Raw genomic sequence first — 14,078 nt, forward strand, 5'->3', positions numbered from 1 at the left:
GTACCCCCAAATAGGCGGCCAGAGAATACATCGCTCCTTCTCCCAGGCTTTCTATGGATGGGGGTAGGAAGGACCGTATGCTCTTACCCTCCCGACGTCCTGTTATCACTGATTCCAATGACATCACTGCCTGGTTCGTCCCTTGCCAAGCCGGACTTGCACATCGACATGGAAACGTCGAGACGCCTGTCCAGCGGCCAGAATATCGACGTGGCTAAACCATCTCAGCTTCCATTTACTCTCACTTCCCATCTGCCAGGTGGCGCGTCCTCAGCCGCAAGCGCCTCACCGGGCGTTCATCAATCTAGCGGAGAGGATGCTTCACCCCGACCCCAACCCCAACACCAGCACCAGCACCAGCACCAGCACCAGCATCGTCAGTTGATACTTTCCCACCCACCAAGAAAACTGAAGGCACCAATACTAATCTACGATGGCCGGCACCGCAGTCCGCCAACCCTAGGACCAGGGTAAAGATCGCGATGCCAGCCGGCCGCCCTCCTCCCCGACCATCCCAGGGACAGGCCAGCTCTTCGCTTCAGTCTCAGGGTGACGCTCGTAGCAGTCTTGCGGCACAGTCCAAGCCGCAGCGTTTCTCGATGGCTCGTCGCGGTCTTGGTCCTACTTGCACGCACACGACTATGACCCGTATCTACAGCATCGATCTCCGTTGTGATTCGTGCCATCAAGTCGGAGCTTTCGGCTGGCTGTACCGCTGCACTCAGGATCGAGAGGAGCTCATCTGCCAGATGCTGGCTGTTGGAAGCAAGGTAGGTTGAGTACTTGTACTTTTATACTCACTCGCTTGTTCCTTTTCTTACGACGCGACGGGGAGGGGGGCGGGGGCAAAGGAGCTGATCCGATGATACGAGTAGAAGGCCACATTCGACGAAACTGGCGATGTGCTGGCAACGCAAGTCAAGCCGCGGTTACGAGGTCCCGAGGCACGGGCAGACAAGCTGAGCTTCTTCAACGAGATTACTTCTGAGCAATTGCAAACCTACTCGGCCGAACAGGTTGCGGCCATTTTACGCCAGCGTGAGCATGTCCAGAATGTTATCAAAGACGAACTAGCGAGGCACAGGGAAGACAGAGCAGAAAAGACACGACTTTTCGGAGAGTTGCGTCAGAAGACCGGTGAACATGTTCTCCCGGAAGTCGCCAGGATCGATCGTTGGGATGAGCTCCAGAAAATGAAACCATGGGTCCCGCGCCCTGAAGATGAGTGCCAGTTCAAGGTATGCCCAGCTTGCCGAGAGACAGGGGCGGAGCGCGCGTCCATCAGCCTCGAAGGCGTTCTCAACGGTGATATCCCTGCCACGGCTGCCACAGGCTACGGCTTTCACGTCTTCGACCGACGACCGGTGTATGATGCCGCTTTTGTGGCCAAATTGGGCGAACACGCCAGCCGCCGTGTGAGTCCAATATCCCTTGCCTTTATGAGAAGCCGAGGAGCGGCTCATTGTTGTATTTTGTACAGCAGGCCCCTGTTGTTACCACGGATTCTGAAGCATTCGCTATGCCCTCTGAGCGTGACGACTCGACGACCACTTCTATGTCGAGCAACGCTAGCAGCACGGACGATCAACTGCCCGACACGAGCGGCCGCGTGTCGTGGAATAAAAGAGGCTGGAATTCGCAGGGGGGCGTATCTACTGTGTACCAGGCAGCGGCCCAAGCTGCCGCCGCTTGTGTCAACAAGGGACACCTTCCTCGATCACCTGGGTCTCCAGACCTCTCTCATCTCACGGATGTGGAAACCTTTCTGGAGAAAACGACCGAGATGGAGAAGCGCGAGTCGGAGGAGGGCAAATTCGGTGACAAGCCACTCGAAGTGGACAAGGGAGTTGCACTCTCGGAAGAAAGCGTCGAACTGCATATTCCAGATGTGCTTACTCAAGTCTAGGAGAGTGTGGAACCAACAGCGACGACGGCGATTATTAGGGCCAGTCTTGGACTGCTTGCGACTTGGGGATACCTCTCTTGTACCCCGCTCTTGTACTCCGCATAGAATTGCGATCGCTTCAGGTCGGAATTCGGTTATCGCGAGGCTTACCGTTGCATCCGCGCATCGCACGGTTGCGAATATGGGATTCGCCCCGGCGGATATGCCCGTAGCAAAAAAGGGAACTGTAGACGCTATTTGTCGGCATAATTCCCTCGTAAATATTTAAGGTCACGGAATGAATACGAGAAGAGCATTTACCAACCTGCAGTGTGCTGTCTGAGTGCAATGCAACGTGACAACAGCCTCCCACAGACCCTCAGTCAGTCCCTTGGTTCACGCCCCCGAGTACCTCGAATGATTTGTGATTTCTGTCATTCACTGGAAGAAGTATCGAATTCGTAATTCCAACCCGTGTTGAGAGGACGGAACTTCTACTGGGCGAGGGAGAAATAGGTAATCCACGGAAAACACAGCGGCCGAGCGAACCGATCTCACTCACCATGTCCAAGGCAACGAAACTCTAATGCTCCGCCATTCCTTCAGCTTTCGCCTGTCATGTCTGGGATGGCCTTGCATACAAAATGGAGCAACAGCGGCAGCTTAATCGAGGCTTTTCGCCGGTGATTTGTGAAAGGCCATGATGGGAAAAGGTACATGACTGAGTGATAGGAGAGAATCGCGAGCCTTGATCTTCAGGATGAGGGATAAAAATGGAGTGGCTAGAAGACGTAGGCATGCTCTGGAAACTTGGTTGAGGATGTGGCAGCGGCAGAGCGTTCAAAAGTCTAATGCCAAGAGATGTCAACTGTTAATCAAAACGGGAAAAGAGCATCAAGTTGTTATAGTGTGAGTATCTATGCCGCTCCCTGGGAGGTCTCCTCGGTGTCATCACGAGCAACAAGTTGTAGCTTGCACAGTGTCTACAAATCAAGTCTATTTTTGAACTCAGAAATCAATCACTCTAGCTCGATGGTACCTATTACCGGTTAGTACTAGTTCTTGAGTAAAGGGAGGTTGCTTGAGAGGATTCGTCTCACCCGGGGGCTTCGATGTTGTATCGTAAACAACTCTCGCAATGCCATCGACTTCGTTGACAATGCGTCTGCTTATAGCCTTCAGCAGAGTCCACGAGAACTCGTACGGCTCGGCGCTCATCATGTCCAAGCTGGTCACGGCTCTGAGGATGCAGATATACCCGTAAACCCGGGAATCACCCTGCACTCCCACGGCTGTCACAGAAAGCCCAGTCAGCGATTATGCTCAAAAAAAGATACGCAGGTCCGGTTGAGCAGGGCAAGTAGGCCAATGTTGAAGGAAAAGGATAGACCACGTACCTCTGTTCGTGTCAAGCGCAGCGTAGGCTTGCGTGACCTCTTGGTAAAGACCAGCTTCTTTGATCATTGAGATGAAAATGTGGTCGGCCCTTCTCACGATCTCGACTCTCTCGGGAGTGATCTCGCCGATGATCCGGATACCAATACCTGGTCCAGGGAAGGGATGTCTCATGACCAGATCTTCATGGATACCGAGTTGGCGACCAAAACTCCTCACCTCGTCCTTGAACCTTTTTTTGCAATCAATGTCAGCTCTCGGTCACAAGGCCCAATAAGTACTGGCGGGGACTCCCGGCGTTGATCGGCGAGCGACCAGAAAATAGGGGAGGAGAGCGACGTACAGCTCGCGAAGGGGCTCAAGCAACTTGAGTTGCGCCTCCTGTTTCTCATATTAGTCCTCATGTTCTAGAACAGCCACCTGGCTTCACTTACGCCATTCTGCATTCGAGCCGGGAGACCTCCGGCGTTGTGGTGGGCTACGATCATGTCAGTCAAAAAGGACATTACACGACAAGCATGGAAGAACGTACACTTGATGGTAGCTGACGGCCCTCTATATTTGTTGTCAGTGGGGGTTCAAAGCAATGTGGGACCTCTGCAGGCCCTGTTTCGGTGTTCGACTCCTTACCTGAAGCTGAGGCTCTCAATGATGTCGGCTATTCAAAAGTTAGGCTCTCGCAGCTATGGAAAACGATGCGATAGCTGATGATTATACTGACCATATAAGGTGCCCTGAAGGAACCATTCCACCTTGCCAGCAAGGGGTGTATTCTCGGCGCCTTTCTCGATCCTAAACGGGTATCACAATGAGTCCTGCACAGTTCGAAACTGGTGAAAAGGGGTAACTTACCGAAGTGCCTCAATCTCGAAGAGATCAATGACTGTACAAAAAGAAATTAGTACGTCAAGTCTGCAAGTGACATATATTCCAGCTTACAAGTTCCGCCGATGATCTTGCGCTTGGCCTCGGGTTCGACGACTCCGGCAAGACGACCCAAGAAGAGCTCAGACCCATCCACAATCGTCAGGTTGATACCGAGATGCTCCTGCAGCGTTTCCTTGACTTGTTCGCATTCGTTGAGACGCATCAAACCTACAGGTTGTCATTAGAGTTAACCCGTATTGTATATGCATCTCGGACCACGCTGCTTACCAGTATCCACAAGGATGGCGTGGAATCGGTCGCCGATAGCTTCTTTCAGGAGCTTAGCCGCCACGGTACTATCAACACCTCCAGAGACGGCTCCAATCTGTCAAACGGGGGTTAGTCGGTGATTCACCGTTTGAAGCAGTGCTCTCGACACATACAACTTGGGCCTTGTCTCCAACAAGCTTGCGGATCCTGTTGACCTCCTTTTCGGTGAAGTTCTCCATCTCCCAGTCGGCACGAGCCTTGCAGATATTGACGGCAAAGTTGCGGAGAATGTCAGTGCCCCGTGCGGTGTGGGAGATCTCAGGGTGGAGCTGGATACCTAAGTAGCAGCAGTCATTCCTCGTTAGCTACCCGAAAGGATGGCCAGGCGAGAGCCTAGGGTGCAAGGGTGAGGACAAACCGAAAATGGGTTTCGACTCGTGGGCAATTCCGGCGAACTCGGCGTTCTTCGTCGAGGCAATTTTCACAAATCCCTCGGGCAGACGAACGAGCTTGTCGAAGTGACTCATGAAAACTAAGACGATACGAAGATCAGGAATATGGACCCCCAGAAGATCACACTTTCGGTGTGAGGGCAAGACAAACCGTGCAGGCAGTCTCCCAGACCCTCGAAAAGGCGGTCGGGATCGCCCCCGACTTTGTGGATGGAAAGGTCCGTCTCGCCATACTCTCGCGCATCGCCGCGAGCGACGTTCTTGTCGTTGATACGCCAGGCAATTTCTTGACAGCCATAGCAGATTCCCCTGGGCTTATAAGCGAGCTGTCACGTCTGCGGTGTCTGGTTTGTAGCTTACAGGATGGGGACCCCCAGATCGAAGATTGCGGGATCGACGTCTGCTTACTGTTAGAAGAACGTCTGGGCCGTGAGATTTACGCATCCACTTACGAGGAGCTCCTTCATCATAGACAGAAGATGGGCCTAGTAGCTACGTCAGGAACCTCATATCATGAGGAGAGAGTAGTTCAAGCCAAACCTCCACTCAAAATGATGCCAACTGGCTTCCAAGTAAGCTCCGCAAGCTTCGTGGTACAACTGAGCATCTCGCAGTATACATTGAAAGATCTTAGACGTCGCACAACAAGGTGACTTGTCTGAGACCCAAAATCGAGCACCAGGATTGTCTAGACATTGCAAGTCAGTGACGAACGCCATTGCGGGCTAAATAAGGGGGTTTGGTTCACGTCAAAGGCGCTGTGCGGCGCAGCCGCTTCAACGGTGTCACTCATGGTGCCAGGAATAACTCGGTGAGACGTTATTTAAGAGTAGGTCTGGTATAAAATTGAAGTGTTGTTTGATGAGCGATAATTCTGATCCCTTCAGCGAGTCCAATCTGTCTGATAAAAGTGACTGACAAGGAAAATAAAATTTTCTAACCAAATGTAGCACTATGCCAACTGGGGCTAATACTGTACGTACAGTGAGTGAGTGAGTGAATGAGTGACTCTTGGGTCGCCTTAGTCGTGTTTTTTTGAAGAGGGGGGAAGAGAGTGGGCTTTCCCCAAGTGCTGAAACACAGCGATTACGAAAAATACTCCTAAGTACTTTCTAACTCTTGATAACAGGGTATTTTTATTTGTACTGAAATGTACTTCTCAGCCTCACAATGTTTGTCGTTGCTTTAGGGCTGCATATGGACTCTGGATAATAACAACGTAATCCGTCGTCTCGCCCTTTTTTTTTTTTACAAGAAAAAAAGAAGAAAAAAACAACCCCAAATTCATTTCATCTCAAGCCAACGCTCAGCTCAGCACTCCAATGCGGAATTGGGACGGTCGGTGTTGATTACTCAGATAGGTACTTCGTACTTTCGTGCTCATATTGGGTGAACATGTGGCTGACCGAACCGCGGTCGGTCGGCATAGCGACGCGATAAACAAACCATTGGCCGTCCCACACGCCACGAGACCCAGCCCCGGACGCTCGAGCCGCATTGGCTTCGTACCACCATCCCAACCCACACCGCAGCTCTTCTCGCACCCCATCCTTTGCCCAGTCACTTGTCGCGACGATCATCTAGGATACCCGGAGGACACGATTCTCGGGTTGACTTTCGAAGCCTAAAATATTCTCCATTCAATTAACGGTTGATAATTATTGGCGTCACTCCTTCGAATCCTACAGAACCCCTTGTCTCCAGCTCAGCCCAGCCGGGAAAAGGAGACCGAGACAACACACAGACAGACGGGTTTTGGTGCGACGACAGCGACAAAACAAACCGACCCCGACCCAAAATTCTTGCCTCCCCTAAAACAGTATAACCACGACGGGTATTCGCAACCATTTCTCGTGCGCTTCACGACGCGACGACCTCGAGAAACGTTGACGAGACGTTGATAAACGAACAGACGTTCTAATTGCCGAGGCAAATCGCCATCACGGACAGGGACGCCATGTCGGTCAAGTTCGAAAGCGAGACGATACGCCGCGGCGTCGAGAAGGCTCGCGACCTCCTCGATGGCGAGTCTATCCCGGGCACCAGCGGCAAGCGGCCCCTCAGAGCCGCCATCGGCACCGCCATTACCGGTGGGAGGGGGAATGCCGGCACCAAGGGTTATCTTGCGGTACGTCTCATCCGTCAACCGTCTTCCAACCTTATTCATTCTTCTCGTCGCACCTCGCCGTCGTCACACGACATGAATTCGTTCCTCAGAAAAAAGAAGCGATGCAGAAAAGAAAAAAAGACAAGGAAAACGAGCTCAGTCGCACATTACGATGTCGAGGAATAAAGTACCCGGTGGACTAACAGTGTTATCTTCGTATAGGCCTACATCAAGCAGATCGAGGAGAACCCCCTGCGCACCAAGATGCTGACTGCCGGTACTCTAGCTGGTGCCCAGGAACTCATCGCCTCGTGGCTCGCCAAGGACCGCAACAAGCACGGCAACTACTTCACCTCCCGTGTTCCCAAGATGGCCGCCTATGGTGCCCTCCTCAGCGCCCCCGTCGGCCATTTCCTTATCTGGCTCCTGCAGAAGGTCTTCTCCAACCGCACTAGCCTGCGCTCCAAGATTCTGCAGATTCTCGCCAGTAACCTCATCGTACGTCGTCATCCCTCCCTTCGCAGTTTTCCTTAGGTCGCCCTTCCCCGCCTCGATCTCTCCATCCCCCGAATAAATTCCAAGCAGTTGGAAGCGAAACAAGGGGGAATAGGAACAAGTTTTTTTTTTTTAATCAAAGAATCGAAGACTAACACATCCCTTGCCAGATTGCCCCTATCCAAAACTCCATCTATCTCGTCGCCATGGCTCTCATTGCTGGCGCCCGCACCTTCCATCAAGTCCGTGCCACCGTTCGCATTAGCTTCTGGAAGGTCATGAAGGTCAGCTGGGTCACCTCGCCCATCTGCCTTGCTTTCGCCCAGAAGTTCCTTCCCGACCAGCTCTGGGTTCCCTTCTTCAACCTCGTCAGCTTCGTCATCGGCACCTACATCAACACCGTCACCAAGAAGAAGCGCCTCGCCGCTCTCCGCAAGAAGCACTTCGGCAGTGCTGGTGCCTCCAGCGTTGGCGGTCGTCCCGAGGACTACCCTCCCATGGGCCCCCCGGGTTCCATTGGCCCGAACCCTCCTTACTAAAGTGTTGAGACTGAACGCCGAGGTTGTACGAGGTGAGCCGGAGAGAAAGCTAGTGCAGGGGAATGAGGGCAAAAGCGGGAGGGTGGTGGAACGAGTGACGTGTCTGTAATATGTGGTGAAAGTACTCGACCCTGAGACTTGGACATATCAGGAGTTTTTCTGGGTGGAGGAGGCGGATCTTGTGAGATGGGTGCTGCAAAGAGAAGGATTGTATGTCGGGCAGGCGCGAGGAGAACGTTTCACGTGGGCTTTCCGAGTTCACTAACGAAGCGTCGCGTGTAAACTGTTGTTAACCTTTCTTTGTTTCTATGCTTTCTTCTATCTCTCATGCTGCATGACTAGTGGTGGTAGATAGGTCGAAATCTGTGTGTGGTTCTGTGTTCGAACTCCGTTCTTGACTCGGATGTCTCCGCCCAATGAAGTGTAGAACGAGTGAATCAGGATTCACTACCGCGGCTCGGAAAGCCTACCATCGGTACTGTTCCGAGAGCCTTCCCAAGGCTTCGGCCTCGTGGTCCAAGTAGTGGCCGGCCCGTAACGCATTGGGGCACTAGGACAGGCCTGTCGGACCTGGTGATGTTCCTCATCGTATGTTTACCGGCGAACCCTCCCGGGGTTCAGTGACAGGTCTGCGCCCATTATATGCGGAGCCAGCAAAATGTGGGTGTCATGGAGAACAATACTCCCTGACACTTGTTGCTTTTGTCCTTTAGGCAGATATTAAGCTTTCTGGCTCCTCAGCCGCCTTCGGTCTCAGACGGCACGGCCGCACCTGCTGCCCCTGCCGCTCCATTCACCATGAAATCGGGACTCCAGTATTCCCACTCGCCAGGACACTGCTTATCAACCCAAAGCATGCCTTCTCCAAGGAGGTCCTCAATCGCGGTGACGGCACGGGCGCGGGTCCAGCCGAGATTATCCATGAGCATCCCAACACTTACGTAGCCCAGCACCTGGGCAGCTTCGAGGACGGCGCTCTGATCGGTGTTCAGCTCCTTGGGCACGCTGCGAATATAGGTCTTCCTTCCGACACGGATGACGCTAAAGGAGCTGCCGAGCGGTTTCAGGGTCCCTACGGCGCGCAGGATGTCGTCCTCCGTCACCTCGGGGCTACCTTCAGGACGTGTTTTCGTGATGCGCTCCTTCACCTCGCGGACGCCGATCAGGCCGCCGTTTTCGGGTCGGGTAGCAGTGCACACCTCAACGACACGGACGGCAAGCTCAAAGTAAAAGTCGTTGAGCGGACGGCCAAGGAGCTGTGCCCAGATGGAGCTGCCTGACGATGAGGAGGATGAGGAGGACGAGGAGGCCAGGGGGTCGACGCCTATTGCGGCGCACATGCGAGCGAACTGAGCGCGAAACGAAGGGTCGGAGCGGATATCTTTGGCGTGGGTCTGGGCAAACTGTTGCAGGAGAGAGCGGAAGACAGCAAGCTGGGTCTCTAAGGCGGCAGCGTTCGTGTTACGCAGATTGCTACCGTGACTAGCATACTGGGCGGAGGTGATGCGGGAGCGGTCAAAGGCCCCGATTCCAACACCCTTCCGGGACATGGCTGCTGGTGGTCGACGTTTTGGCCGGAGAGAATATCAATATAACTACCAGACTACCGGGTCACAGAGGCATGCCAAAGATCCAGTATAGAGGAGGGGTCAAGCTCATGAGCGAAGCAGTTGTTGGGTGGGTCATCGGAACCACTTTGGATGACATAATCCTCCCCCAGTCCCAGGGAGAATTAAGTCACGTGCATTTCATGGCAGTTAATTGACCCACCTTTGTCTTGCCCAATCGGGTCTAGCCCCAGCCAAGCGCACGCACAACCCTCACACAACTAGCCGATTTCAATTTTGCAAAGCGAAAGAAAGCGAAAGTGAGTAAAGCACGACAACGCCTTTTATCGCCGACCGACCTGTCAACCCTCCTCCGCTGCTGCGACTCTCAATCCTCTCGCAAGGCCACACAACCCCAGCAGCAAATATGTCGTCCACCCAAAGCGTCCAGTGCTTCGGCAAGAAGAAGACGGCCACCGCCGTTGCCCACTGCAAGGTTCGCGCCGACCTCCCCCCTTCGATCGTCGTCTCGTCAAAAACTGGTTTGGAGGACAGGAAATGTGGAACATGCATATTTGCAACGCGCTTTGGAACCGGGAAGGAGCAGGAACACGACGAAAAATTGAGATGTCAAGGAAGATTGGAGGGGAATTCATTTACCTAAGGGATCGTGACTGACGAACTTCCTCTATTCCAGGCCGGCAAGGGTCTCATCAAGGTCAACGGCAGGCCTCTGTCGCTTGTCCAGCCTGAGATTCTCCGCTTCAAGGTACGACCCTTATTGTTCATTCTCTCAGTCTGCCGCTCCATTTCACGTCGAACCTCTCGCCTTTCAAACTACAACCCATCACGCGATCCCCCGAAATCTTCACATGCCAAACGCCGGCAAATAACCCCGAAAAAGAAGGAAGGAAATGAAGAATGTCAACACATGAATGCTAACTGGCATCTTAGGTCTACGAGCCTCTTCTGATCCTCGGCCTCGACAAGTTCTCCAACGTCGACATCCGCGTCCGCGTGTCCGGTGGCGGTCACACCTCCCAGATCTACGCCATCCGTCAGGCCATCTCCAAGGCCCTGATCGCCTACTACCAGAAGTTCGTCGATGAGCACTCCAAGAACATGCTCAAGCAGGCCCTCGTAGCCTACGACCGCACCCTCCTCGTCGCCGACAACCGCCGGTGCGAGCCCAAGAAGTTCGGCGGTAAAGGTGCCCGCTCCCGCTTCCAGAAGTCCTACCGTTAAAGCATTTACCCATCCTCTTTTTGTTGTGGTGGTGCTGGTGGTGCCGGTGGCGGTGAGCAAAAGCGGCCGGCGCATGGGTATGGTGTGCCATGTACGCCTGCGTTGGTTACCTTTTGGGGGACGAGGGAAATGGCTAGAAACGAAAGAACGGGCGGCGGCGGAAGACGCATGGCTGGCTGGCTAGGGCTACCGCTGGGACCCGAGAATACCCAATCCGAGGCCCCAGCCCCCCTTGCGCGCAGTCTTTGGGAGATGCATGGTCGCAACTACTCACCCGGAGTCAACAGTGGATCAAAATTTAGGGGGGCTTACGGGGTTATCTTGCGCGCGTCGTCTTTTCCGATTATGCATTTGCATGGCCAAGAGGCTAGGCTAGGCTGGTTTGTAAAGGGTCAGGCAGGCAAATGAAACATTGATCAAAGACTGTTGTGAGTTCCGTCTTGGGGGGAACAGGTGTTCATGATTCATCGCATATGGGAGGTAAATATTCTGTGTCATTGGTGTCCATGTTGTGTTCCCACCTCCCAAATCTATCGTTCGCATGCGCGAATTCCCCAGCCTATGTACTAATCTTCTTCTTCCTCCGTGGGGCTCAATGAAAGAACACTGCGATGCTTTACAACCCAATCTACCTGTCTACATATGTAAAAGTCGACAACTCCAATGGACTGGTGCAGTTGTATACAAATTCACCATAGACCTACTACAGAGAATCATACTCACTACCCCTCTAGGTCAAGGCATCTCTCGGCAGGTCGGGACACCATCTGTTTCCGTCCCTCTTTCTAAGACTTGAGCACCCCCCTACCTAGCATCCGCCGATAGCCGGAACTAACGTCCCGAATCTCCTTGTTGAGCCACTTGGGAAGCTTTCTCATTGCGGGCATTATTCTGTGCCGATCCAGATTGACGTCCTTCCTACATTCACCATCGATATCTGTCGCAGGGAGACCGTGAGACAGCTCCGTTCGACCATCTGACGCTCCGAACGCAGTCCTCGTCCAGGCCACAACTGGCTGATGCAAAGATTGCAAAGACGGACGCCGCTTACTTCCTTTGCCAGCGTACAGAGGCGCTGCGGAAGCCATTTTCGTGGTGACAGGATCTAGTCTCATTTGCACATTCAGAGGTCCTTCGGATAAGACCCCGCAAATCAGTTGCTCGTGGGAAGCTACATCCTCAACGATGGAAGCCAATGTCCGAAAAGAGTCGTCACCACTGGACTCAAGGATACTCCCTTCGATGTTGGGCGCAATTCCGGTAGCCCACCCCGGCTCCCAGCGCAACTTACTGCCGTATTGTGCAACCATCCAGTTCTCGATGGCCGAAAATGTCCGCCCAATAACGAGATAGTCCTCCGGGCAGAAGGCCATCTCGTGTGAGAATTGCGGAAACCGCAGCTTGTACGTGGCGAGGGCACGGCATAGCGACTCCCCGAGGTCAGGGACCCTCTCCAGAACGTGTCCACAGTCGATATGATCGAACAGAAGCTGATGGTAGAAGATATCCAGAAGTTTCTTCGCCAACCCCGTGCTTTCTGGTAGCAAGGCATAAGCCCGAAGAACGAAAGTCTGTGCCGTGCGCCACTAGAGCTCGAGGCAGTCGTCGTTGTTCGCGAGGGCACCCGCAATGAAGAGGAACTGGAACTCCCCAGCCAAGTCGGAGTCTCCTGCTGCTCCGCCGTTGGCTTGATCGCTCAAAAATGAAACAAGATGGACGGTAGAATCGTTGGGTTCCATCTCGACATTCCCGGTCTTATCGGCCGTCTTTTCCTGCTCAATGTGGGTTTCACGGGCCAGTCTGGCGAGTGCAAAGGAAAGATCGCCGCCGCACATGGTCCTGGACATGCGGCGTTGACCTGCACCACCACGAGGCTCCGAGATATCCCGCACAGGGTGGTCCGAGTGCACCCTCCAGTCGCGATCGCGCCGGCTTACGACCCTGTGAAGCAGGGGCTCGGAGATGCAGCTTGTGATGCGCGACCAGATCGTTGCCGGCTCGGTAGCTCCCGAGTAATCCGAGGCCGGTGTTGGGCAGTGATAGTGGAAGAGGGATATTTTATGCTCGCGAATGGATTCCCGGTATAGTCGTCTTTCGTATCTACTGACATGACGTCCTAATGTCTGGGTATACTGGTTCCATTGCAGGACGTGAATATTCTGCTTCTTGCCAGAGCTGATAACCCAGCAGCCGCACCGGGGATATCCTCGAATCCTCGGGGTGGCCCACACAAAGTGAAATCCCGGAGGAATTCCCCGGATACCGAAGCATTGGTCTCCAAATCCCACGTGTGTCATTGTATCGCAGCCAACGGTATACCCCTCGGGCAAATCAGTGATGAGTAAGATGTCTTGCGCCAGTGCATCGTCTTCGTGGATCTTGGTCGGTTGAGGCTCCTCCGGGCTTACGGGGGAGCTGCGACATTGCAAGTCGTTGATATTTTCAGGCATGGGGTCTTGGTTAACGGCTAGGCTGGCGTATGGAGGATGTCGTATAGGAGCATCGTTGGGGCTGCTAGTAGTTGGATTGACTTCAGCCCTACTGGGAACCACATCCCGCGGAGTATATTCGAATGTGTGCATAGAGCCCGGTGAGCTCCGTATCTTACGTTAGGTATGAAGAAGTACTCCGTATGCGGGTGACGGGAGAAGATACGTCTACTCGGTCCGAATGTTAAAGCTGATACGATCAGACTCCGTAAGTGGTGGAGGGGCTGGCAAGATCTCTGGCGAAGGGAGGATATGGATCACGAATTCGACAATGGTGTTCTTGCTCTCGGTACGTGACTGATGCGTCATGTTTATGTGCTTCTCTCCATTACTCGAGTGGGCAAGAGACACCCACTTCGAAACACGTGCATCGAGGCAGACGTGACCTGGCCACTCGGCCAATGGTAGCGTCTTGGTGGCCCTAAATCCGGATGCACGGCTTCCAGAACAAGATACTTACCTTGGTCTACCAGGCAAGGTAAGCTTCGATTTACGGAATAAATATTGTCTGGTCAGTACCTACCTATCGATGTTGTTAGCTGCATGTGGCAGTTCAGGCTTTGTTCGCTACGGTGCCTACTTTTGCGGTAGCCTAGTGCCCGGAAAGGTTAATTACGGATAACATGATATTGCATCGTGTTGTGAGGAACATACTCCGTAAACCAGACTCTCAGAGAAAGCTTCCATGAACTTTTGGTGTGTACAGAGTAACTGGCCAGTTGTACGAATACGGAGAAAACGATTCGGTTTGTGTGTAGTGACCTCCGCAGACCGAGCAAGTCTCCCC

The 14,078-nt window shown here is 53.4% G+C and overlaps 7 protein-coding genes across 7 annotated transcripts; 3 read left to right on the forward strand and 4 right to left on the reverse strand.

Moving 5' to 3' along the window:
* Positions 1–168: 168 nt before the first annotated feature.
* SODALDRAFT_347154 (hypothetical protein) lies at positions 169–1,968 on the forward strand (the record flags this gene model as incomplete). The annotated part of the gene is made up of 5 exons (XM_028613289.1): positions 169–210; positions 260–376; positions 450–770; positions 879–1,415; positions 1,481–1,968. 5 exons carry the CDS (start codon positions 169–171, stop codon positions 1,904–1,906), a joined length of 1,443 nt encoding a protein of 480 aa, XP_028469873.1. The 3' UTR covers positions 1,907–1,968.
* Positions 1,969–2,781: 813 nt separating this feature from the next.
* On the reverse strand, positions 2,782–5,854 carry SODALDRAFT_287038 (GMP synthase). The gene is made up of 18 exons (XM_028608561.1): positions 5,618–5,854; positions 5,410–5,557; positions 5,322–5,354; positions 5,230–5,269; positions 5,021–5,178; positions 4,836–4,949; positions 4,591–4,754; positions 4,436–4,532; positions 4,220–4,375; positions 4,133–4,163; positions 4,002–4,072; positions 3,911–3,938; positions 3,813–3,835; positions 3,715–3,758; positions 3,624–3,661; positions 3,283–3,512; positions 2,986–3,177; positions 2,782–2,924 (listed from the first exon to the last, which is right to left on the reverse strand). The coding sequence occupies exons 1-18, from the start codon at positions 5,660–5,662 to the stop codon at positions 2,905–2,907; spliced, it is 1,632 nt and encodes a 543-aa protein (XP_028469874.1). The 5' UTR covers positions 5,663–5,854; the 3' UTR covers positions 2,782–2,904.
* Positions 5,855–6,623: 769 nt separating this feature from the next.
* SODALDRAFT_6546 (integral membrane protein) lies at positions 6,624–8,379 on the forward strand. Its single transcript, XM_028615557.1, has 4 exons — positions 6,624–6,703; positions 6,782–6,997; positions 7,199–7,474; positions 7,642–8,379. The coding sequence occupies exons 2-4, from the start codon at positions 6,827–6,829 to the stop codon at positions 8,008–8,010; spliced, it is 816 nt and encodes a 271-aa protein (XP_028469875.1). The 5' UTR covers positions 6,624–6,703; positions 6,782–6,826; the 3' UTR covers positions 8,011–8,379.
* Positions 8,380–8,780: 401 nt separating this feature from the next.
* Positions 8,781–9,560, reverse strand: SODALDRAFT_262002 (ESCRT-2 complex; the record flags this gene model as incomplete). Its single annotated transcript, XM_028607455.1, has 1 exon — positions 8,781–9,560. A coding segment is annotated over one exon (780 nt), but the record flags the coding sequence as incomplete, so codon positions are not given.
* A 424-nt stretch (positions 9,561–9,984) lies between these two features.
* On the forward strand, positions 9,985–10,802 carry SODALDRAFT_269251 (40S ribosomal protein S16; the record flags this gene model as incomplete). The annotated part of the gene is made up of 3 exons (XM_028607647.1): positions 9,985–10,053; positions 10,255–10,326; positions 10,512–10,802. 3 exons carry the CDS (start codon positions 9,985–9,987, stop codon positions 10,800–10,802), a joined length of 432 nt encoding a protein of 143 aa, XP_028469877.1.
* A 597-nt stretch (positions 10,803–11,399) lies between these two features.
* Positions 11,400–12,282, reverse strand: SODALDRAFT_6603 (hypothetical protein). Its single transcript, XM_028615564.1, has one exon. It carries the CDS (start codon positions 12,173–12,175, stop codon positions 11,588–11,590), a length of 588 nt encoding a protein of 195 aa, XP_028469878.1. The 5' UTR covers positions 12,176–12,282; the 3' UTR covers positions 11,400–11,587.
* SODALDRAFT_6612 (hypothetical protein) lies at positions 12,282–13,572 on the reverse strand. Its single transcript, XM_028615567.1, has 2 exons — positions 13,411–13,572; positions 12,282–13,313 (listed from the first exon to the last, which is right to left on the reverse strand). Exon 2 carries the CDS (start codon positions 13,250–13,252, stop codon positions 12,389–12,391), a length of 864 nt encoding a protein of 287 aa, XP_028469879.1. The 5' UTR covers positions 13,253–13,313; positions 13,411–13,572; the 3' UTR covers positions 12,282–12,388.
* Between the last annotated feature and the right edge of the window lie 506 nt (positions 13,573–14,078).

The sequence above is a fragment of the Sodiomyces alkalinus genome (genome assembly GCF_003711515.1).
Source record: "Sodiomyces alkalinus F11 unplaced genomic scaffold SODALscaffold_1, whole genome shotgun sequence".
In the NCBI taxonomy this organism is placed as follows: Eukaryota; Fungi; Ascomycota; class Sordariomycetes; order Glomerellales; family Plectosphaerellaceae; genus Sodiomyces; species Sodiomyces alkalinus.

What these genes read in the sequence shown, in the direction of transcription:
- SODALDRAFT_6612 (XM_028615567.1), bottom strand. Translation starts at nt 13,252, where the DNA reads ATGCCTGAAAATATCAACGACTTGCAATGTCGCAGCTCCCCCGTAAGC.
- SODALDRAFT_6603 (XM_028615564.1), bottom strand. Translation starts at nt 12,175, where the DNA reads ATGGCCTTCTGCCCGGAGGACTATCTCGTTATTGGGCGGACATTTTCG.
- SODALDRAFT_6546 (XM_028615557.1), top strand. Translation starts at nt 6,827, where the DNA reads ATGTCGGTCAAGTTCGAAAGCGAGACGATACGCCGCGGCGTCGAGAAG. An exon ending in GCACCAAGGGTTATCTTGCG is followed by an intron (nt 6,998 to 7,198) that starts GTACGTCTCATC and finishes ATCTTCGTATAG; the next exon opens with GCCTACATCAAGCAGATCGA. An exon ending in TTCTCGCCAGTAACCTCATC is followed by an intron (nt 7,475 to 7,641) that starts GTACGTCGTCAT and finishes ATCCCTTGCCAG; the next exon opens with ATTGCCCCTATCCAAAACTC.
- SODALDRAFT_287038 (XM_028608561.1), bottom strand. Translation starts at nt 5,662, where the DNA reads ATGAGTGACACCGTTGAAGCGGCTGCGCCGCACAGCGCCTTTGAC. An exon ending in CGAGTCGAAACCCATTTTCG is followed by an intron (nt 4,755 to 4,835) that starts GTTTGTCCTCAC and finishes GCTGCTACTTAG; the next exon opens with GTATCCAGCTCCACCCTGAG. An exon ending in TACAACATCGAAGCCCCCGG is followed by an intron (nt 2,925 to 2,985) that starts GTGAGACGAATC and finishes AACCGGTAATAG; the next exon opens with GTACCATCGAGCTAGAGTGA.